Raw genomic sequence first — 23857 nt, 5'->3', positions numbered from 1 at the left:
TGCTGCTTACTCGTCCCATGAAGGAACAGGCACAGGATGGACACACTGCAGCATCCTCGCAAGGCAGCATCCATGCAGCTGCTTTTCCAGACTGCAGAGCTGTGCTGGGTCCCAGTTGCCACGGCCCAGTCCTGACCAGTCTGAACATCTCTTGATTTCAGAGGGAATCTCAACTGAGAGGCTGGTGCTCCTCTACAGACATTCACAGCAAAAGTCCCCGTAGCTCCAAGGGAGACTTTGTCATGAATGGGACCCTGACCCTCCTCTGCCTTATGCCTCCTGGCCCAGGCAACACACAGCCCAAACAGCACAAACAACACTGCATGTGACCACCACATCGATTCCCCCGACTGAGTCACCAGCTGCTACAGCAGATAGCTTAATCATCTCATTAGGAGATGAGCGCTGAAGACTAATTAATGTGTGAACAGAAGGAAATGAGGACTTACCCTCCGAGAGAGACAGAAGATTTCACTCTGGACTTCATGATGGCCTGCTGATAGTACATGATCTGAGAGGGATCAGACATGTCCATGGTTAGAAGCATGGAGATGTGAAGACAAGGCCGTCTATCTGAACCTCAAACGTGCCCTCTCCCAGGTAGTGAGGCTAACTACAACAGGGACCGCTTCTTCCCTGATTATTGCGTGTCCAAGGAATCAGAGAATCTCTAAACTGTCTTAGTAAAATGGCTGTTCTCACTGAGCTTATTGCAAGTGTCAGAAGAGCATTTTGCAATGTGCAAGTAATTAAAAAGCACTCCCCATGCTATATAAAAATTGGATAATAGCTACCATTCTAGGCACCTACAAATGCTCTGGATGATTTAGCATGTAATTGTCACTGATCCTTGGCTGTCTCTACACTGGCGCCACTGGATGTATCTCCTACGATTTCCCCACCACTAATTTTGATCTATTGGATTTTATCCCTGGTGTCTGTCCTTGCTTGAGCCTTCCCGTCACTGGGAGAGCTGCTGGCTGCCTGCAGTGGGAGGTGCAGGGGCAGGAAACGTCCCAAAACCACATTGACCAAAAGCTCCATGGGGCAGAGATTCTGCCAGCCAAACCCAGGTGTTTTTAGAACAGCTTGTCCCCTGCAAAAGGGGCTTTAAGCCCCCATGCAACACCAACATAAGCAATACATAGGGGATGAACACCTAGAAGTGAGGGGGGAGCCACTTACCTCTCTCCTATAAACATCCATAGTTTTTTTCTGTAAAACAAAGAAACAAAAATCATTAAATTAGGATGGGTGCTTTCACTTTTCTGAGACACGAAAACACCGTTGCAGGGCTGCCGCTGTGCAGCGCTCTCCAATTAATTCTCATTACAATTAAAATCAAACACAGCAGCTCAGCTAATCAGGGTATCATCAAAGCTAAGAGCATCCACACACGGTAAATCGTTCCATTAGCTGTATTTACTGTTTAGCGTTGCTTCTTCCATCACAGTCTGCCTGTATGCCTTCAATTAAGGGGTTATTCTAATGGAGCTAAAATAGATTCGTTTACGAGACACAGATTAGATCATTCAATATTAGCTAAAGGAGACAGGAACCAACACATTGCAAAATATAAACACCACAATTAAAAGCCTCAGAAGCAGTATCTGCTGTGCAAAGGGTGCTTATGTTGTGATTTGAATAACTCAAACTATGTTACATGTCATCCACAAATGAGCAAGCAATTGAAGGCAAGAAATTAACTGCAGGGTGTTTATTCACACAGCTTCCTTTGAAGCACAGTTACTTCGTGTGAAATAAACTTGAGGAGGGAGAAGGAAAGACAGGCTAAGTCAGGGATGCTCACAGCAAGCCTTTAAAGGCTTATACAGTGTTTCGGTTCTTCCTCTCCCATTTTAGCCAACAAAATCTGCATTCCAGAATTGTTCTATCAAACTAATCCTGTGGCAGACACAGGCATGCAGAGTGCCTTGGTGAAGTGCAGTTTGTGAACCATGAGGGATGAAGCACGTGGTATTGAATGGCACAGGCAGCCTGCTTCTCCCATCTTCTCCCCAGAGAACCTGAGCTGCCCCTAGCTTAGGAAAGGCGAGATGATCTCCCAGGGCTGCTTTGTGAGGGGACCATCATGAGGACACTGGTGCAGATCTACTTTTGCATTTTAACCATTGTCACTAGCCCTGCTCAGGAGGGAGAAACTATTCTTTATATGGAAGAAAAATACGCACATTTTGCTGAAACTTGGTTGGTTTTGAGAGGGCACACTCACCATTTCAGCAGCAGGAGCCAGATATGCAGCAGATCAGCCAATCTGTACAGCACTACCATGAAGCCAGCCCATCTGATCCTAACACAAACCCAGCCTGGCCAGCGCAGTACTAATAGAAATCCTCACTGTGGCATTGCAAAGGGATGAAGCTTTTTCTGCCGGAAATATCACAACCAGCTCTGAATGACTGCAGTGCACAACCTCAGCAGGGACAAAAAGGAACGCAAACAGTAGCTGCACCAGCAGCGATGCTCTGCTGGCCACACACAAGGAACTGCGTGCGAGGGGTAAGGGCTGACACATCAAGGGGAGGAAAAAACTCTTGGCCAACAGGATCGGTGCCCACAGGGCTGTACAGCCTCCCTTGCTGATTCAAAGCCTCCTGGGACATCACATAAATGATGGAGGACACATGGACTAAAGAACAGCTTTTCACCGTGTAGCTGTACCCCTGATGCCAGGCCAGCTTCCATGTAGGCACCATTTCTTCCTCTGTTTCTACAGTGCCATCATTGTTTCAGAAAGACTGTAGAAACGTGGGGCAAAAAAACCCCACCTGCTTGTGCAGAGAAACTCGCTGCATCTACTGTCCTAGAAGTGTCCTCTTTAGAGAACTTTGTTTCTGTTTCAGGCCAGGTATTTCCTGCACTATAGGAGATCATTATTTCCCTGGGGAACCAGAGATACAAACCTGGCCCCATCAGACTTACAAATGCCACCTGAACTGCTCCATTTGATGGAACTTTAGTGTGACTAAGGCATTTAAAATCAACACGTTAAAATCATTAGATGGTTTTAAAAGGCCCCTCGTTTCTTCCTCTCTTTTGTCAAGTGGGTGTCTCAGACAGGCCTGGTGCAGTGGGGCGAGGAGAGGTGGATGCTGGCATAATCGCTTGAAGGCAGCTCATGTGGCAGTAAGATTGTGTTATCTTCTACAGGGGTCTTAGAGGCAGGCAGCACACGACACACACGAGACAAACAGCTGGGGGAAAAGAGTAAAAGAAAACAGTAAGCTAAATGTTATATAGAGCAAGAAAGGCATGAATTAAAATGCCATCACAACAGAAAAATTATATGTGGGCAAATAAAATCAAAGATAATGCCATGTCTGCAAATAAGGAAAGACTTTTTTAAGTGCATCCTACACGAAGGATCCCCCCTCCTGTCACATGCAGGTCAGTGCTCTGGACAGCTGGTCCTGGGAAAGCCAAGGGCCTTTGATGGGGTGCCCCAGGGTGGGGAGGGGATTTGCCAAGGCTCGCACAGAAAAGGGGGCTGAGCATCACCGCCCAGTGGCACACACTGAACTGGAGCAGAATCAAAGAGGTGCCCAGCACTGAACACCCTATTGAGGGCTGCAGGTGCTGGCTGTGCCCAGCCTTTTCCAGTTCTCAAATCCACAGTAACTGGGAAGGATCTCAGCTGTTTCACCCCAGAGCTGCACATCATTTCATTTCCCTTTCTCCCACAGTGTTCCCATCCCCAGTTTCCAGCTTAGCTGCTGGTACAAGGGACCCTGAATACTCTCCGTGTCCCATTGAGCGCTGCTAGTTATCCCCACCATCCTACCTATCCTTACCCCTGAGAGCACCATTGCTGAAGTGCCTGTGCCACCCTCATTTGGAAGGAAATAATATTTGGAACAAAAGAGTAATTTCTTATAATGAGATTAATTTTGCAATGCCCTTAATGAGTGACTTATCGCAATTACCGCGGATAAGCTCCCCAGCCCTGCAGGCTTCAAATCAAAATGGCAATTAGTGAAAGACCTTGGTCTGTCTCAGTCGAGTGCCGCGTGCTGCTAAACATCCTCCTCCCCAGGACACACAGCAGCACTTGGACACCCTGCACGGCCTCGTCACACCCCGCTGCCACCAGCCGAGTGCTCCCCGCGAACTGCAAAGCTCAGCTGGGAGCCAGCCAGGACCTGCTCAAGAGCCCTGTGTTGGAGCTGATCCACACGGCTGAAGCCACGAGCTCCTACAAGAGCTGGGCCATCTGCTAATTTCCAGCTAACCATTCGCATGGACCTCCTCTGCTCTCAGTGTGGGTCTTTCTGACCACATTGTGGAGATAATGGTCATTATGTTTTTGTCTGTCTGGCCACCATTCAGTGTTTACAGGGGCCATAAACAGCTGGACAACAGCTTCTGTGTGTATGCCCAGATGGAGCTTGGAGTGAAGAACAAGCACAGAGGCAGATTCTGAGTCTAGCGTAAGATCATCTCAACATGCATCTCCACTGTCCTCATGCTTCCAGCTCAACAACTGGAAATCAGATCTGTAACAGTCCACATGCCCAGTTTTGTTCAAATTGCCGGTTTTCCCCTATCTTGTTTATCTGCTTCTGACCCTGTTATTTCAAAAGATGTGATGGATGGAGCAGAAGTTATGTGTTTATCAGGCAGCCAAACGGACAGAGGCTTATGAAACTAAAGGCCAGCAATGACTATGACAATCTGTGGCTGATTCGCTGCGTACAACAAGCCAGGGCATTTCGGTCAGTAGCCCCTGAATCTAGCACAGTGATTTTTGGCTGAGCTAAAGCACCTTTCAGAAAGATTCTCTGGTTACAGAAGGCAAAAGCTGAGTGTGTACCTGCAGGGAGTCAGCGGGCTCTGGCAGTTGCCTGGTAACTCACTGAGTAGCGAGGCTCGATCAGGAGCCCGAGACCCGAGTAACAAAAGGCTAAAGCATCCCTTAATTAGCTGTTCAATGGACGGCTGCTTCTGCCTTACTCCTCCTGCCCAACTACAACTCCTAACTCATTATAACCAAGAGGGATGCCCATGGGTCAGTAATAAAAATCCCTTTCAAAGGAGTGCGATGTTTGGCTGAGCACCTGTTTATCCCCGGAGGAGTCTATCAATTAGGGAGGCAGCAGCCCACCAAAGGGTCTGAGGCAAGTGAAAGAGAGATGTTCATGCCAATATCAGCTTCAAAGAAATCATTCTGATGTCAGAAATTAATTATCACCGGGAAAATTTTCTTTCTCAGCTGCCAAGATAAAAGAAAACTAATTGGCCAACAAAGTGAAGCTAGACTGAGCAGGAACAGAGACACAAATCAATTAAATGGGTGCTGGATTCATGCACTCATTTTCTGCTCTCATCGTTTCACCTATGTCAGAGCCAGAGGCTGAGCCCACAGAAAACATCGATAAAACTCTGCACCACCTTCAGCAGGGGTAAGATATGGCCAACAAAGCACAGTCCAGCTCAGCATTTACCAGCAGAGCTTGGGACATCCTTTCTGCTCACCAAAGGCTGTTGAGCCACGGGTGTTTGTGACAGCAGCCTGCAGAAGTAGGAAAAAAAAGCTGCTAGTCCAAAGATGGCTCTACGAGAGACAAGCTTTTGGCTGTCTCCTGTGTTGTCAATTGGTCTTTCCAAAGCAAAAAGAGGAGCAAGAACCACTTCCCCCTTCAGCTCAGGCTCCAGAGAGAAGGCATAGCTCAGAGATCAGCTTTAAAGGAGAAAAGCAGTGAGGTCACCCCAAAGCTGGTGTCTTTAGGCTCATGCCCTCCTTGGAGTCTCTGCTGATGGGAGGAATCAACCATCTCTCTTATGTCCAGGCTGGAACTGAACGGAGATCCCTCAGCTCACTTCCTCTGTGCTACCAAGCAGCTGGCAGATGGCTATGGGCTTTCAGACCGTTTGCAAACTTAAAATCTCCTCCCATGTCAGCTGTAAAACTGTGGGTGGGAAGTTGGCTTACTCCTCTTTTCTATCCCTCTGCCTTTCCTCCACTTTTTTCCTCTTAAAAAAAAGAGAAAAAGAAAAAAGAAAGAAAAAGGCTTTCAGCAGCTGCTACTTACAGCAAGAAAAAATAAAATGCACCCGAACCCTACATTTTGCTCATTTTCAGTCTCTATAGCAACAGAACACAGTTGGCCAAAGCAATTATCCTGCCTCTGGCTGTTGAGATGTTTAAAGGCTGTTACAAAAATGAGAAGTTGTGGGAATACAGTGAGTGTGATCACAGTAACATTTGCATTTAATTGCTGAGAGACATTTTGACTTCACTTCCAAATGAACACCATTAAGTGCACAAATCCAAAACCGCTTAAAAGGACTGATGGAGAAAGAAGCGCAGCTCCAGCTCCTCATCCATTGACTGCATGTGTCTTATTGTGGACTCTGAACCAGTCCCACCCAGTTACAGCCTCCACGGTCTCTGTTCATTAATTCTGTTTCTTTACAGTCCAGCTATACAACATGCATTCTTAGGTAACAGATTGTGTCTCCTACCCACCACACCAACTTCTCCACTTTCTTACCACACATTACCATTTTGGAGGTATTCTGTCATTTTATTTTAAACCTGGATCTTTCTTCTGATGCCCAACCCCACGCAGAGCTCATTCACCGCTAATAAAAAGGCAGCAACAAGCATCTGGAGGTAGATGATTCCTTAATTCAGCTTCCCCAACAGAGAAAACATGTCCTGTAGCTAAACACTCACACTTACTGGTGTGGCAAGAAAGCTGACAAAGCATTTTCAAGCCAAAAGATGCTGCCAAAGCCTATTTTGAGGGCTCCACCCCCTGGACAATGAGACGGCTTCAACTTCTGGCCTGTTTGGCTGTCACCCTGAGCTGACTCGCTCAGTCTGCAGTGCCCAAAAACCCACAGTCCCAGGGATGTTGTCTGGGTCCTCCCAAACAAATTCAGTAGGTATGAAACAAAAACCTGTCTCACCTGGTTTACCTTATTTTCATTGGGATCCGTTACGCGGTCTATTCCATACTCTAGGACATCTAGCATGCCGGGCTGTTATGAACAAGAAACATCAATAGCTTTATAACTCATTTGTTTGAGGAAGTTTGAGAAGACCCCGGAGCCCCGAAGGGCTTCAGTGCCAGCAGCTCCTGGCCAGCAGTGCCCTGGGGGAGCTTTGCCCCCAAATCTGGGATCACTTCCCTTCAAGCATGGGTGCCGCTGCCGAACCTCCATCCCTTGTGCCTTGGAGAGCAACCAAGGAGAAAGGTGCAGACTTGGGGCAGGCTTGGGCTGACCCGTTCCTTGAGGAGAAGCAACACGGTGCACAGCCCAGAGCCTATGCCCACGGCTGTGCCCATAGCATGCGGGAGTTTGTCCCAGGTGGGTGCCGGGACGGCACCACCAAAGCACTAAAGCCACACACCATCATCCTCTACTTACGGGAGTTCGGTTCACAAGCCAGTAGGCTCTCTCCTGGCAGTCCAGGGCATACCTGTCTGCTTTCTTCCGCTCCTTTCCTGCCCTGCAAAGCCAAGAATAGGATTTAACTCTACCAGGGGAATTCATGAATTTTGCTCTCCTAAAACCAGTGGGATGAGAAAGGGAGCACACCTCCAGTCCTTCCCTGCCCCAGTCTGAGTGCGTGACGCTCTGATGCAGCCTCCTGACCACATCTCACCCCAGCTAATTCTGGTCTGCAGATCACGCTGTTCACACGGCCACACATGACTGTAGCTTTTGAGAAATCATCGTCTTCCTGAGCTCAGCTGGGAGCAGACACATCCTCTTTTGATTAGACAGACAGCCCTTTGGTAGAGTTTTATGCTAACAACCCGCTACTTGTGGTCAGTCCTGCTGCCTCATGTTTATCCATCTCTGATGTCCCCGGGTGCTATCTGAGGACTGCCACACAGAGATATATCCTGCCACGTCTCATCCCCGTCTCACAGTAAAGGGGGGCATTTCTCACAAAAGTTATTTGGAAATGGTACGAAGCAGTGTTCCCAGGCACTAAAACCCAAATCACCTCTACTATTAAATAGAAGAAGCACCAGCATGGTTTGGGCTTGGACCAACTAATTCTTTCCCAGACAACTCCTGGGCACAATTTGGGACTTAGCATGGGCAACAGAGCATTCCCAGAAGGCTGTTTGCATGTGGCCACCCTGCTGTGGTTAGCAGGGTGGATGCGGGCTGTTCTGCACCAGTCTGCCCCAGCATCACCATCAAACAGCCTCAGACGTGTTTAATCTACTAGTTCAGACACAGTCTCGGTATCTAACTTTAAAAGTGCATTTGGCATCTCTTAGCCCAAGTCTGACCTCAATTTACAAGAACAACAGTCTCGTGTTTAATGAGACAGTTATCTGATGAGCTGTATTCTGACGACTTGGCTACCATCCCAGTGAAGACAGAAACACTGCTGAACAGTGGAGGCAGTGCCTGCCATGCTGGAAGGTGAAAAAAGGTAAAAGGAATAATACACAGAAGTAGGAAAGATCCTATCTCTAAAGGAGTAATCCCATCTCACATTCACTTTCCTGGGAATCTGAAGGATTCAGCTCCTAAAGTTAAGACATTTTGGCTGGGTGCGTAAGTATGCATTTCAGAGTTTTCTCCAGAAATCCCTGCTGGGAACATTTACTGCTTCTTGATTCAGGGCATTCAGTTCAGCTGTGAGACACGTGCAAGCAAGAATTGAACCAGACCAAGAACATGTCCTAAGTCCAGTGGTCTGATCCACAAATGCTCACGGACATCCCTGAGCTAAAAGAAGCTGTCTCTAACGAGGGCTTGCACGCTGCAAGATCAGACCTCGGCTTCTTCAGGGAGTCACATCAGGTGCAAAATCTAAACCTCCCCTTGCACACTTACACATGTGCAAAAACCATTTGCAAAGAGGCATGTGCATGTGTCGGCAGGAAAGGCACCCACCCCCGCCTCTGCTCTCGCTCTCACAAACCACACCGATTCATGTCTTCGGCAGAGAAATGCCAGGCGGGGAGAGAAACGCAGGTGCAGCGGGCAAGAGCGAAGCTTCACAAGCGGGCATCCAGTCATTTGAAAACGACTGAAATCCTTCACTTGTGAGTGCAAAGTGAACAATGTTTCCTTGTTAAATGGAGGAACCCCAAGCTGATATGAAAGGCAGGTTTGTTTCACAATCTTAAGGGGCACTTACAAGTTATTTTAAAGCTGCAGTTTATGTTTTTAAATTGTAATTTAACTGTGTACCAAGACAGTGAAGCTCTGCCTCCTCACACCCTCCCCAGTGATGCAAATAAGGGAATGCAAGTCAACTCACTTATACTGCTCTTTGGCCTGCATAATAACAAAATCCCACTTGTAGTTTATCTTTTGATTGAGCATGTTGTAATGTTCCTGGAATAAAAAAAGAAACGCAGTTAGTGTGAAAATTCTGGACAAGGCGCTCCCATGGTAGGGTTTTCTTGACTCTCCATAGCTCAACTAGGCCAGGCTGGCAACCAAGCCAAGAAATCTGGATTGTTCTGAACGTAATTACATGAATTGCAACAGTTCAAAAATACCACTGCAAGGAGAGCAATTATCCCCTCTAAAGTTATCATTGACTTCAGAGTATTTTCCTGTACTAGCCGCTTTTTCACTGCCAGAATTTTGGCTTTTGACGCTGCTGGAGTAACATCTCATGCAATTGAAGAGGTGATTTTTTGCCACGCTACATTCATTAGCAACAAAGGGCTAAAGCTACGGCAAACACAGGGCTTGCCATGGAACAAGTACAACATCTCCTTACCTTTTCATATTCTTCTAAAATCCCTTTCCTCTTAATGTTCTTCTTTGCTAGGTAGATTGCTGTGGAAGAAGAAGCAATTAAACAGTCAGTTATACTTAGACCAACAAATCCAAGAATAATTAAAAATTTACCCACAGGACAAACACAGGAATCTTTGTCTGCTACAGTATCTTCCCAGGCATGAGCTCCAAGCTCACAAAAGATCACTGAAAAAAAATGAACTTGGTGCTTTCACTTTGTCACTGATGCTTCAGGAGCCAGTGCCCAGGCTGGGAGCAGCCACACAGAACGGGCAGTGTGTGCCTCCTGCCAGCAGTCACTCCTTTGGGAACTCAGGCAGGGTTTCACAGGTCAAAGGATACTGGACCAAATCTTTAAGATGTTGAGGTTCTGGAGAAGTGCCTTCAGAGGCGTCCCTGCCCAGGACAGGGGGGTTGGAACTAGATGATATTTAAGGCCCCTTCCAACCTATGATTCAGAGTTTGACCTCCAAGTTTTCCAAACACAGGCCAATGTTTTGTTCAAAGTTCTATTAAAGACATTCCAATCTAAAATGGGCTTTTTTTTATTTCTCCAGAAGGTCTACAGCGTAACGTAGATAAAAGCCACAGAGGACAATCTTGGTATAAACAAATCAGTCTTTGAACTGCACAGCCAGCAGGAGCAAACCAAGCTGATCCGCCCAACTTTCACAACCAGCCCTATAATAAAAAGCATTATAAAGGCAACAAAAGATGGATACGGAAAGAGCCATCAAGAGATATTTGCAGCCACTGTGCATTATATAAGGAAAGAACTATCTCTGAATGCAGGGCTTGATCTAAATCGACAGGAAGACAGTCTTGGGCTCAGATCCAGGAATACACTTAACTACTCAGGGAAATATAACCTTGTGTTGAATGCCTCCCTACCCATCACAGTATTTCAGATGTGTTCCAGTAGATGGGTCTTAGTGGAACCTAAGAGAAGCGTAAGCACTTTCTCTCATCAAGACCACCACAAGGCGGTCACATCCAGAGCGTTCCCTCAGTTCAGCGTTACTGAGAATTATTCACGAAATAGCATGAAAGAAAATGCAAGGGCTGGTCATTGCATGTGGACACACAGCACAAAAAGATGAACAGCAAACTCGGCGCAGACTGCGTGCACAAACACAAGGGCTTGCGCTACAGCTCCTAAGCATGTATAATGCTATCACTTACCATAGTCTGTGTCATCAGCAGGCCAGCTCTGTGCAGGCCAGAAATAGGGAGTCTGCAGAAAAACAAGCCTTTCTTAGTGCACAGTAGCCTTGAACTCATGCCAAGAGGTGCACAGCACCACTCACAGTGGAGGGAGAGGAAAGTTCTCCTCTGCTAGACTCAGAGCCTCAGATCCTACAGCAGGAGACTCGAGGTCAGCAGACTGCCAATATCAAATCCACAGTCATAGCCAGCCTCTCACTGCTGCCTGAGCATTCAGACTGGGATGCTGGAGCCTGATTTGGCACCGTGTAGGAACCTGACTCCTCATTCAAAGTACGAATGAGGGTACCTTAATTTCCCATTCCCCACTTTCCTGGAATAACCTTGATAACATCCTGTTATTACTGTGCTTTTTGTGTATTCATTATTCAGTGTCCCCAGATCATTCTATTTTCAACCAGTGATTCCATTTGCTACTTTAAGACCTGGAAGGGAACACACATTTGGAAGAAAGCACAGCTAGTTTGAAGTTGAACAAGTATGCTAATTTAGTTGAAGGAAGTATCACAGTTTGCCTGTAAATTGTAACCTGACACACAGAACTGAGGGAACTGGCCTGAGGCTTCTGTGTGGATCCCTTCCTCCTGCACAGTGAATGATAAGCACAGCTACACAGCATGGCCTCACGACTACAGCTCCTGGGGAATTGCCCCAGCTGCCTGTTTTTAAAACTGGTGCTGAACTCCCTCTCAATGGCTTTAGAGAAGATGCAACTCACTTGAAACCTGTACAGGCTGCCGTCTGTCTTAAGGGTGAGATTCTTTGGCTCCTGAAGAGGGTAGATGTACCCATATTTGACAAACAAGTCACCCAGGTGGAGCGCCTCTGAAAATGAAGAAGACAGATGTTTTGATTGCACAGAAACAGCGCACTGGAATTTAAAAGTGAGCTGCTGCTCAGCAGAGAAGAATTCATCTAAGAGGTTTTGTCTATGGAGACCTTAAAGTTTTACAACTCAAAGCTGAAAAGCCTCAATTTTTACATACAAATACCAACCTTCCTCGGTGATCTGCAAGCGTTGGTGAATCCACTGCAATATATCATTACCTGTAAAGCAAAGAAAATGTCAGGTGCTTGAGATGGGGAGTGTGCCAAAAGCCATGGGCAAAACCGAGCCTTCTCCAGTCCTCACCCCTCACTGTGCTCTGGATCTCACCAAGTGCACAGACCCCTTCTTGCAAACATGCTTTCAAATGCTCCGTGCAAGAGAGATCTCCAAGCGGAGATAAAATGCACTGCCGCTCTCTCACTGGCCATGCCGTCCTTCAGGCTTTCTCCTGACCAAGCAAGCAGCAGTCCCTGGGAGAGGGAGCCCGAGGCAGGCAGTGACCTCAGGATGGCACAGCGTGAGCGTGTGAAAGCACACGTGGCCTGAGCCACACTTAAACACTCATCATTGGCTTAGAAAGGACTTAAGCAATGCAACAGCTTCCACGCCCAGGGAAGGTGAAGTGCCGCGTGTTTTGCACCATCTCATCTTGAAAGATTCACTGCAAAGTATCTCCAGATTCACAGAGCAGAGTCCTGTCTCAGTTTTAGTAAAAGGCCAGTGACCAGTCCTCTTGAGTCCTTTAAGAGACACAATTTTCAGTACAGAAGGGATGTCTGAGTCTCGGACCCAGCTTGTAGTGGTCACAGGACATATCAAAGGGAAACAAGATTTCTGTGTTCACAAACACTTAATCCCTCCCAGTTCTTTTGTTGGAGTGTGACCAGTCATACCCATGGTCAGCATAAGCCTTCAGCAGTTTTAGGTTTATGTTCTGGGGGCATATTTCATGAGCCTCCTTCAATTTAAACAGTGCAAAAATGCACTCACTCCCTGATCAATTGTTGGTCTTTTCCTCCAAACGTCCCCTAGGACTGCAGATTGAGGTGTTGACCTTTCTTGACATTGCAGTGATGACTTAACTTTCTAATAGGGGCTCAGAGCTCTTATCCTACTGCCTGCTTCCTGAAATAGATGAAATTAAAGGATTATCTCATCACTCATTTCTAGACAGCTCTCTCTGAAAGCATTTTCCCCCAAAGGTGTGCATTTAACATGAAGGTTTATTTGCTTTTTCTGTTGTAAGCTATTTTACTGACACTGAATTTAACTAGTTATCTTCCTGCACGTGGAGAACTAAGCTGTCTTCAGTGGATCTGTGCCCACTGCTCTAATGTCTTCACCATTCCCTTACTAAACATGAATCAGTCTCTTTTGCAACACCCAGAAGCCAATCGGTATATATGCAACTTGTGCAGCACTAAAAATATCATAGTTTAGAGAGTGATGACCGCCACACAAGGAGACTGGAACTCACTTGCCTATCAGAAGTTGACTAGAATTTATGACTTATGCAAGACGGAACTTGTAGCAATTCTGGTAAAGGAACCAGAATAAAGCAGACAGCACGCAAAGAGGATGAGCATCAACAGGCATCTTCCCTCCACATTATTTAGCTGTGGACTTTTAGGAAGTGATATTTTACATTGGCCAGACATCAAGAGAAGTACTTGTTCCCCCTGCACTTAATCTAGGGGGCACGTCATCTCCAGTACAGGGGAATCTTTTCTGCAGTGCTGCCTTAACTATCCACTAACAGCTAGGGGAGGCAAGGCCAGCTTCTTTGCAGATGCAAAGCACTCCACCAAATTCAGCTGCATAATAGCTGTGTAAGCCAGGATATGGTTTGTACTGTAATGCATGGAGGGTGCTGCTGAAAACAAGCTTCAGATGTCATCCAAGTTCTCCTTACGCTTTCACGGACTGACTGTACCCATGGGCAAGTGACTTCATCTCAATGCCTCTGCTTCCTCATTTAAAAAAAAAATTGGAGCAAACAACACACAGGGCCTACTGGGCTTTGCAAATACAGTGGGGTAAAATTAATCTATTTAGCCAAGTTGTCTCCTGAGTTGCCTGGAGCAAGCTCACTGGTTTCAGTGGGAGTTTTTGTTCTGGATTTCAAAGTGCTGCAGAAAGACTAAAGCAGGAGAAGGAAACTTTGGTACAGTATGTGTGAATATTTATAGTGGCAGATGCCTCACAAGAGCTTTCGTGGAGGCTTGGAGAACAGGGAAGCAGAGGTACTGATAGTGCCCTGTGAAAGGAGCTAGCAGGCACAAAGGAGACTGCGATAAGAGCTGCCTGTAATACCATACGTGACACAGCACAGCACAGCTCCCCATCTGTTTCTTCTTCAGCCCGCTTGAAGGAGGAAAAGCTGTCATTTAGAGGCAGAGAAGTGGGTTGAATATTTTGTTCTTTTCCTGCGTACTGAAGAAAAATTATTATTAGCAGAAAACCTTAAACGGGAGACTAATTGTTTATTGCTCATTTCTGAAGTACCATCTTTCAGTCTGACTCCAGGATGCCTATTTTAATCGTATTTTATTATGTATCTTTATTTGTGACCCAGCCTCATGGGGAATATGACAGGTCAGGAGGCTGAAGCACCTACTCACCTCGACGCTAAGAGAAAGCAAGGTCACTTGAGTTAAACTCACATGAGACAGCTAAAAGCACACGATTATCAATCTTTGTGTCTCTGATTCAAAGAACCAGGAGTGAAATGAGACAAGAGTGAAAATGAGACAGAGGGAGCAGGTATGCCTCAAAGGATGCACAGCAAGTATTTATTGGGAACATGGGCTCCAGTATGCAGCCAGGCAGTGGTAACCCTGGGGTGGCCATGGGGTCAACACATCGCTTTTCTTTGATGAACTTCCTTGTCCCAGTCCCTTCCCCTGGTGCAGCTCTTACCTGCCACAGCATGTGGGATGTTTGTGATCATCACCCTCTGCGTCTGCGTCTTGATGCCTGTATCTGGATTCTGCATCTCCATCATAAGCGCTTCAATCTGCAAAGCAGGGCAGGGACGGGACACGTTACAGGAGTGGACAGGAGGGTGCCCCAGGATCACTGCAGCTCTGGGCGGCATCCCAGATGGGTATGTGCCACAGGAATGGATGCAATGACCACAGTCCTCTGCAAACCTCCTCTTTTCCATCAGAGATGCCACCTCCGAGCCATGTCAGCTCTCACACTGACTCACAGTGTCACTCCCTCCTACAGAAGACACACGCACAGCTGGGGTTAGCAGACCAGGGACAGGATGTAACCACTCCGTGAGAGCTGGGCTAAAAAACCAAAAAATAAAAAAACCTCCTCTGCTACCCATGAATGTTCTTTTCTGGCTCAGTGCGCTGTTTGCTGGGGCAATAAGAAAGAAAAAAGGGTGAGGAAATAAAATCTGTGCTTCTATTGCACAAATACCCCAGCTGTGCATAGACTTGTAGATATTGCACCATGCACCAAGCAAATAAGCAATATTTTGGCTGAAGACCAAACAGCAAAGGTTCTGTTTCTGGTCTGCAGATAATAACCAGACAAGACTTTAGAAGAGCAACAGCAAATGCACACCACTTTGCTCCAGGGCCGAGCAAGAAGCTCAAGCCCGGGGGAGATGAGAACGGCCCGTCCTTTGAGAAAGCACAGCCACCACCCAAGCCAAGGCTTTGAAAACCTGGCCAAGGACCGATTACAGCAGGGACCAGAATTTACATGTGGGAAAGCAGACTGCAAACACAGAAATAGAGCCCAGCTTGTAAGAAGGAGGTGTCCAAGGGACTCTCCAGCTGTTCCTGGGGATGACTGCACCCACCCACCTGGGGTCTTAGCCCTGCCTGTGGGCAGCAAAGCTCAGTCCCTCTGGGGATGGGACAGAGACCCACCATCCAGAGCAACGCACCCTCCCATCCGGCAGCATCTCCGGCTTTTGATTCCTGAGGGATGCTGATGACTCGTTTATAGACTCACTGCCTGAGTTTTTAACAGATCATGTTACGGAGGATGAGTGCCACCCTCAGGGTCAGACTTCTTTTATTTCTGGTTCCCAATTATCTTTTTTTTTTTTTTTTTTAAAGATGAAGATTTTCAAAGGTATTTTCCTCCTCTTATATTTGACTTCTTGCTAGCACCATCCTAAACGTGCAAGAGCCCCCTGCTTGCACTCAGGATCCTCTGCTCACACATGTGGGGTTGGGCATGCTCTTCATCTCCTCGTTTTATATTACCCAAGTGCTGTGAGAACATTGGCTTTGTGGAAGATGCTCTTCTTTTTGTCTTCTGCTTCCAGAGATATTAAATCAAAACTGGTCCAACAGGACCAATTTGGTCTCTCTGCACATTCATTTCAGGCGAGGCTGTAGCTTTTTAACTAGGATTAGAGGATTTAATGAATGTCACTTGATGACACCCATGCATAATGAAGGGTATTGTCTTCACAGGCACCACAGTGACTTTGGTCCTACGTCTTGCCAAGTTCAGTGAGGATTTAAGCCTGTAGTGACAGGATGCACTCCAGGCTTGACAGTAAAAATGGATTTTCAACTGTTTTTAAAGCCGGTGTCAAATTAATACTAAAATGGAGAAGCCTGGTAAAATTTCATGCAAATATTCGTATAAATACTTATATAAAATATTTTAAAATAGCAAAACCAGTTCCAAAGCAAAGGAACGTGAAGGCTTTTTTAGTCCTTTTAACTGAACCCCCAATTTCGGCCTCAGCAAGTTCAAGATCGGGCGTGGAGAGAAGCTCATGTAGCTGTGCAAGATGAGGCAAGGCCAGACAGTCCAGCAGGCAGGGCACTAATTTAGGAAACTCAGATTCAGTTCCCTCTCAGCAAACGTGGGTGATCTTGGGGAAGTCGCTTACTCTCTCCATAACCACGTGTCCGCTCTGCGGACAGCACCTCGTCAGCACTCAGGGATACTGGGGGCAAACGCAGCACGGCTCATCACCACCATACCCCAGTGCCGTGACCAGCAGGCAGGTCCCACCAGGCTCGAGGAGGACTTGTTCCTTGCTAGCACAGCACACCCTGCCCCAGCATGGGGCTGCTGTTTGCTCCCCAGTGAGCTCGAGAGATGGGTCTTTACCATCCGAGAGCGAGGAATTGGCTCAGAAATGCACACAGCCTCTCAGCACAGCATGTTCCCTTTCTTCAACGAGCAAAGAGCTCCAGACTCTTGTCGTGTTCATACCCCGCTGGGCTCCCTCTTGCTGTTGGAGAAATAATATACATTAAAAAGAAACAAGTGAGATGAGCCAAGGAGCTGCTGTTGGGGGGGTGCCTGCTGCTGTGGCTGCAAACCATGCACTTTGCTGATCAAAACTCACCCTCTCTTCCTCTGCTCCTAAGGGATCACTGCTGATTATGGGTTGCTGGTGATCAGGAGTTGCTATCAGCACCAGCATGCCAGCGGGAGGCCAGGAGCGCTTGCTAAAATACGGTGGGAATGTTTGCTTGCACTGCTAAGGGCCCTAGCACATTTTTCACACTTTCAGCCAGGGAAGTGCTGCCTGGTTTGAATTTTGTAGAGCCAGAAGCCACTTCCTGATGCTCGTTGATGGGTGGAGATGTGCACTGAGGTAAATATCAGTAGGAGGATTGCTGAACTAGCCAGGCTCCGTGGTGAACTTACAGCAAGCATAGAACCACCGCTGGGCATGAGCCCCACCATGGTCTCCCTTCAGATCAACCAGAATGTCTGCACAGAGTGACCTCACCCTGAAAGCCACAGAGGAGACAACAGGAAAACTGTCTGTCCCCCATCTGATTGCAAGATGTCACCGGGTTCACTGAGTGCAAAGCAAAACTCAAACTCGCAAATGATAAGAAAAAGCATCACTACATTTCAGGAGCACATGGGAAGCCCTGGGGAGGGTGAGGGTCCTCTCCACAAATGATCAGTGATTGATGAGGTGCCCATAGTTCTGGAGGAGGATGGGTCCAGCATGGATGCTCTCCCACAGGAGAGAGCACTCGGGGCAGATGATCACTGATGGATTGCTTGGGTGAGTTACCCTGGGTGGGTTTCCCATCCTTGTTTCTCTGAGCTTTACCCTTTGGGCACCCGCCAGCTCCCCACGGTCCAGGCATCTGCACCACAGAAGTGTCAGGCTCCAGGTGCCGAGACTCTGACATGCAACAGCAGAACACTTCCGAGGTGAGGCGTTCAGCCCCTCTCAGTGTCAGCCCAGACAGAGGCATCTTTGCTTCAGATGTAAGACAGACAAATTGTCCCAGCAGGCTCCAGCTCGCAGCTGAGTGCCCACTCCTGGTGCTATAATTAAACATCTGATTCTTTCTCTATCGTGAGTATTTGCCCAGTTCTAGCCCCCCTCACTGCCCAGTACTGTTTGCAAAGATCATCCCTCCCTGCTCTGATCTCCAAGATAGCAATACTGTCCTCCATCGTTAACTCCAGCCTCAGAAGAGTAATTCAATTGTTCTCTAGATCTACAACTAACAATCCTGCTTTGCACATTCATGGATGATGAGAAAAAAAGAAGAAATGAAAGAAAATAAATTGCTAACCACCTAAAACTTCCTGCTTTTTCTTAATTAAAGCTGAGAGGAGGAGGCCTGTTCCCACCCAGTGCACAGTGATCCCACACCCAAAGGAAGTAAATCCGTGACTGGGGCGGGCAGGGCTTTAGATGGCTCTTTCCACGTGCTCCCTCTTCCCACACTGACCCACCGTCACCTCTCCAGCCGAGCCTCCTACTTAAACCTACACAGCAGCAAAACCAAACCTAAGCACAGTCCCACCTGGCCGAGCACACCGCCTCTCACCAGGGCTGCTCGGAGCACATCACGCTCGGTGCAATGCTCCGCAGAAATGCATAGCGCCAGCACCTCCCCATCTGGAATAGGGAAAGGGAGGATGGGATGAGGCTGAGCTTGGCCTAAAGCTCAGCTCCAGCCGCGTCCAGGGCCTCACTTAGAGAGCAGGAGTCCAATGGATAGCTCCTTCCAGCAAAACCACGATTCAGATGCTCACACATCTTGAAAAACGAGGTAGAGGAGGGACAGCAGCTGCTGGAGAGTCTAAGCCCAGAGAATTGAAGCTAGGCCGGAGAAGCCCCTGGCCACGCTGCGGACCCCAGGCCAGTCCCTCCCCAGTTGCAGTGCTACCTTGGGAGGAGCCACCAGGGACTAGAATATGGAGGGGGCAGAGGAAAAAGGCGAGCAGCATCCATCAGCCCTACCCACAAGGTATGAGTCACAATGCAGCTCATGTAGCACAGCAAGGAAAAATACACAGCCCAGCAGCCGCTGGAGAGCACAACCCTGCCTGGCACTGCCTCCTGCTTTGCCAGCTGATGCCCAACAGAGGCCAGATCCTGGCTGCTGGGGCGGGCACAGGCACCAAAAGCTTGGGCTGATTCAAGCTCTCCCAGCATCTGGCCAAGTGCATACGGCCAAAATGCATTTCACAGGCTTCCTCCTTGCCCCGACAGACTTTTGTGCCAATATTCTTCCTACCAAGACAGTTTAGGAGGGGAAAATAATAGAATAAAACCTAAGCATTAGTCATGGGTATTTCATGGACTAGCAGGCATTGCAAGGCCTTGGAAGGGGCTCCCCAATTCCCCCATGGTTTGGCCATGAAGACCAAGCTCTACGCCCAGCCCAAGTCGTGCAGAGCAACCTCACAGCAAGTACATAGCACTGCCCATCACCCCCAAAGTAACCCCCTTTCCTCTCCCCTGTCCGGTGGCAGGATTGCTGTGGTCACAAGCTGAGGAGAACCAGCACACAGAGACACATCGCAGCTGCAAAGGTGCAACAGGGGCAGCAGCCTGACAACACGGCAGGAATCCCTCCGTGTGGCTGGCGCAAACCCACAGTTACAGCCTATGTGCCAGCTGGCGGCAAAGCTTGAGCACAGATTTAAGCAATTAACAAAGCTTCTCTCTAGGATTTTAGCTCCTTGAGGATCTAAGCCTGCAAGGCGCTCACTGGATGCCTGCTAAGCATCCTCAGCTCCCACCACAGGCAAGCAGTAAAGGTGCTTGGTATTTCAGGGGAGCTCTGAGGACACGGCCCTCAGCATACAGGCCATACTGCCATGTAACAGCCAAGGCTCCATCCGTGACTTCCCTGAGGTCTGAAAAAAAACAGAGGAGGAACGAAAGCAGAGATGAGAGCCAAAACCTTTCTGCTGACCATCTGGGAGCTTCCTTTCCTCATGCTAACAGGTCTTAGACTTGCAAAGCACTAGAACTACCCAAATCCTCTCATTGCTCACAGTGTGAGTGGCGCACAGTCCGTAACAGCAGTTCACTATATTTTAACAAGTCTTCCCACCTGAGGAACTCAGAGCACTTTGCAAAGACTGCTATGCTCCTACAGAGCAGCTAAAGCACAGCTGCTGGAGGTTGTTTTCTCAAAGCACACAGCTTGTCTTTTGCACCCTACATGCAACTCCACAGAATATTACTCAGTGCAGAATTTGTCCCAGAGTATTTCCTTTGGCAGGGCTCCCCAGCTAAATTTACCTTGAAAGACAGCACCAAAGAAAATACCATCTTTACTTCCTCTAGCCTAAAAAGTACGGTGCTTGTATTGCCAGGCTCATGCCTTAGCACTGAACAGCCCCAAATTTCCTCCCTTCTCCCCCTGGAACCCTCCTCAGGTCGTGGGCGTTGCAGGAGAGCTAACTGCGACTTGAACAGCAACTGGCTGGCTGTACTTGTCACTGGAAATTCAGCTAATTCCACTCAACCGGATAAGCCACAAGCAGGAAAGGTGGGTGGGAGAAAAGCTAGCTTAACACTCTGCTTTTTAAAATCTGCAGATACAAATTAAACGGAAACTGGCTACACTTTTGAATGAATGCTACAGGAAAAAAAAACCACCTAATGTTTTACAAAATTACGCATCACATCCAAAAGCGTAGGCATACATCTTCCCACTCTTTCAACTGTTTCTGGTCACAAATACGCTTGCTTCTGAAAAAGTAGAAAGAGGCAGAGAGCAGATAGTTGGCCATGATACATTGATACATCCTCCCAAAGCAGACATAAGGTGGAAGTACTGGGAACGCGTGTGCTGGACCAACCACGGCCCAGAGCTGAACTGAGTGGCCTGGTGCTGCAGATGATGGTTTTTCCCCTGGGAAATGACACAGTTTTGAGGGTCTTTGGGGAAAAAGATGGGAGACAGAGAAAACACGTCAGGAGAATAATTCAGCTGAGGCTAAGCTATAAAAAAACCCCAAAATTACAGTTTTATTTTCTCCATGACTCCAGCACACGTTGCCCCACAGCCTGAACCCCAGAGCCAGCTGGGACCCACAGGGCGCTGCAACAGGTCTCAGCCCCAAGCCCCCAGAGATGGGGCTGTCACCCCTCGGACCCCGCAACCCCAGAGGGACCCCATAGAGCCGTGGCCGGGCAGGATGCTGCGAACACGGGTCCCCCCGCCCGGAGCACGGGTCAGCGCTGCCCCAGGCACCGCACCGCCCGCCGGTGCTGGTGCCCAGAGGGGTGCGGCTGACCTCCGCTCAGCCCTCACCTTTTTCAGGAAGGCCATCCGCGGCCGGTGGCGCTGGCCCTGGTCGAGCCGTGTGACGGTCATGGTGGCGGGCAGGGCAGGGCGGCGGGCGGAGCGGGGTGGCGGAGCGGCGGCCCCGGCCGGGCGCACCTGGCTGCGGCCACCCGCCGCCCGCCACCGCCTCCTCTCCCTGCCGAGGGCGGCGCCAGCGCGGCGCGCCGCAGCCAATCAGCAGCCGCCGCCACACGCTTATTTACATGAAGGCGTGGGGCAGCGCGGCCGCCGCCTCGGGGCGCTAGTGGGAACGCGCTCGGCTCGCGTCGTGGTCGTGGTCGTGGTCGTGGTCGTGGTCGTGGTCGTGGTCGTGGTCGTGGTCGTGGTCGTGGTCGTGGTCGTGGTCGTGGTCGTGGTCGTGGTCGTGGTCGTGGTCGTGGTCGTGGTCGTGGTCGTGGTCGTGGTCGTGGTCTGACAGAGGTTGGAGGAGAGAGGAGCAAGCAAAGTCCCCAGGCACTGCTGGTTACTTTGGCGAGAAGAGACTCTCTCCCCAAAACTCTCGCAGTATGGAGTGAAGGTAAAACTGCCTCTCTGCTTCGCTCTGGGGAGATGCCCTTACAGTGCTGCCTCCAGCTCTGGGAGCACCAAAAGCAGAAGGACATGGACCTGCTGGACCGGGGCCAGAGGAGGCCACAGAGATGATCCAAGGGCTGGAGCCACTCTGCTGTGGGGACAGGCTGAGAGAGTTGGGGGGGTTCAGCCTGGAGAAGAGAAGGCTCTGCAGAGACCTTAGAGCCCCTTCCAGTCCCTAAAGGGGCTCCAGGAAAGCTGGGGAGGGACTCTGGCGCAGTGCCTGATGCGATAGGACAAGGGGTAATGGTTTTAAACTAAAAGAGGGTAGATTTAGAGTAGATACAAGGAAGTTATAAGGGTGGTGAGACACTGGCCCAGGTTGCCCAGGGAGGTGGTGGATGCCCCATCCCTGAAAACATCCCAGGCCAGGCTGAACGGAGCTCTGAGCAACCTGATCGAGTTGAAGATGTCCCTGCTCACTGCAGGGGAGTTGGACTAGATGACCTTTAAAGGTCCCTTCCAGCCCAAACCAGTCTATGATTCTAAAACAAGAGCACCTAAGACCAAGCCATTGTGACTAAGCATCACCCATGTGCAAGAGGTATGCAGTGCTTCAGGCATCTGCTCCTTGGGTGCCACCAGCCTTGGTCAGCTCAGCTTGCCTCAGCTGCGGATGCAGGAGCCAGACGGGTGGCTTTTTGGGAGTCAGTGGCTTTGCCGTGTGGGGAAATTGTGACCAACAGTGGCCAGAGGAAGACCACTGGGCTACAAAGTGCTTCCTCACGATGGATTGTCTCATGCCAGTGGGTGGGGGAACAGTGCCTGACTTGCAGCACTGGAAACCAAGAGCTCCATTTTTCTGGTGTCTTCAGAAAACAGTGGGATTCCCCCCTGCTGCTGAGGGCTTGGCCTGCCAGCACAGCCAGGCAGGAGGAGAGGGCTGGGTCCTCACTCATGCGGAAACTGGCTGTGCCAAGGCTTGTATGAGGCATTCCCAGGAATTCCTGCCAGCCGTGTGGGCATGTTGCCTTTTGCATGTCGCGCACCTACATATGCTGTGTGCCTGCCTCCCTGCGCACCACACACAGAATAAGCATCCACAGGAGTGTGCGCTCACACCTCGGTGTGCACGGCTGAGCAGGCACTCACACCACACTCGCCATGCTGCCGGAATGCTCCCACGTGTCCCACGGTCATACTGGCATGGGTCATACAGGCACATTTATACCCCCCCATCCGTGTGCACGTTGCACACCACCCATCCATGTTCCCAAGTCACACAGGGAGCACCCACGCTTCCCACACACATGTATTACTGTTTCTCGGGGCAGTGCCTTCCCTGCCACAGTGTTTGTGACTGTTCTGACATTACGGTCTGTGGTTCAAACACTTGAGGAAAGCATGTTGGCTCTGAGCTCAGAGCAGAGCGCTTTTTCCATTCATAGGAATACCCTGAAGGCACAGGCTGCTTTCCCAGTTGCTTTGCTGCCCTCATGGAAGTGTTTTATCTTTATCTCTGCTCTTTCATAGTATCTGTGCAAGCCTGTGCTTTGGAAGGCCTTTCTCCTGTGTCTGCTCAGAGTCATTCCCATGTGAAATCCCCCCGTGAGTCACAGCAACCACTGGATCAGACACTCCTTACTTTCCAGATGGCTTTTCCACCATTCCCGGCTCCGTGCTGCTATGTGATTTAATGATTATGAGTGACCTCTGTCATTCCACACGCTAGTATAAAAGTTATCATACCTCATGCTTCGAGGCATCAGCTGATGGCCGAAAGGAGAAGGAGGAGAGTTCTTCACACATTTGCAGTGTCTCATCTTCAAGTGTTGAGGTGCTGCTTGATTCTTCGAAATCAGCTCAGATCATGGTGGCCCTCTGAAACTGCAAAGGTGACAGAAACTTCAGTAGCACGGCCGGTCCTGGAGGCAAACAGCAGGAGAGAGGGAATTCAGAGTGGAGTCAGAGGAAGCAAGCGAAAGGA

The 23857-nt window shown here is 49.0% G+C and overlaps 1 protein-coding gene across 4 annotated transcripts in view; it reads right to left on the bottom strand.

Moving 5' to 3' along the window:
• The window catches only part of RGS9 (regulator of G protein signaling 9), a 39699-nt gene extending 18202 nt beyond the window's left edge, over positions 1 to 21497 (bottom strand). For 2 of the 4 annotated variants that reach the window (XR_012589900.1, XM_074607577.1), the window contains exons 1-11: positions 21328 to 21497; positions 14723 to 14819; positions 11971 to 12021; positions 11693 to 11799; positions 10933 to 10984; positions 9731 to 9789; positions 9260 to 9336; positions 7396 to 7477; positions 6934 to 7005; positions 1186 to 1215; positions 450 to 511 (exon numbers count right to left, since the gene is read on the bottom strand). Coding sequence is in view for 3 of the 4 variants with exons in the window: in XM_074607577.1 (XP_074463678.1) it covers positions 450 to 511; positions 1186 to 1215; positions 6934 to 7005; positions 7396 to 7477; positions 9260 to 9336; positions 9731 to 9789; positions 10933 to 10984; positions 11693 to 11799; positions 11971 to 12021; positions 14723 to 14819; positions 21328 to 21390 (752 nt within the window). In the remaining variant the exon portion in view is untranslated. The remainder of the gene's footprint in view (positions 1 to 449; positions 512 to 1185; positions 1216 to 6933; positions 7006 to 7395; positions 7478 to 9259; positions 9337 to 9730; positions 9790 to 10932; positions 10985 to 11692; positions 11800 to 11970; positions 12022 to 14722; positions 14820 to 21327) is intronic. The other 2 variants (XM_074607578.1, XM_074607579.1) reach the window with 1 other exon arrangement.
• Between the last annotated feature and the right edge of the window lie 2360 nt (positions 21498 to 23857).

The sequence above is a fragment of the Larus michahellis genome, chromosome 14 (assembly GCF_964199755.1).
Source record: "Larus michahellis chromosome 14, bLarMic1.1, whole genome shotgun sequence".
Lineage (NCBI taxonomy): Eukaryota > Metazoa > Chordata > Aves > Charadriiformes > Laridae > Larus > Larus michahellis.
This window is presented reverse-complemented; position numbering and strand designations above follow the sequence as displayed.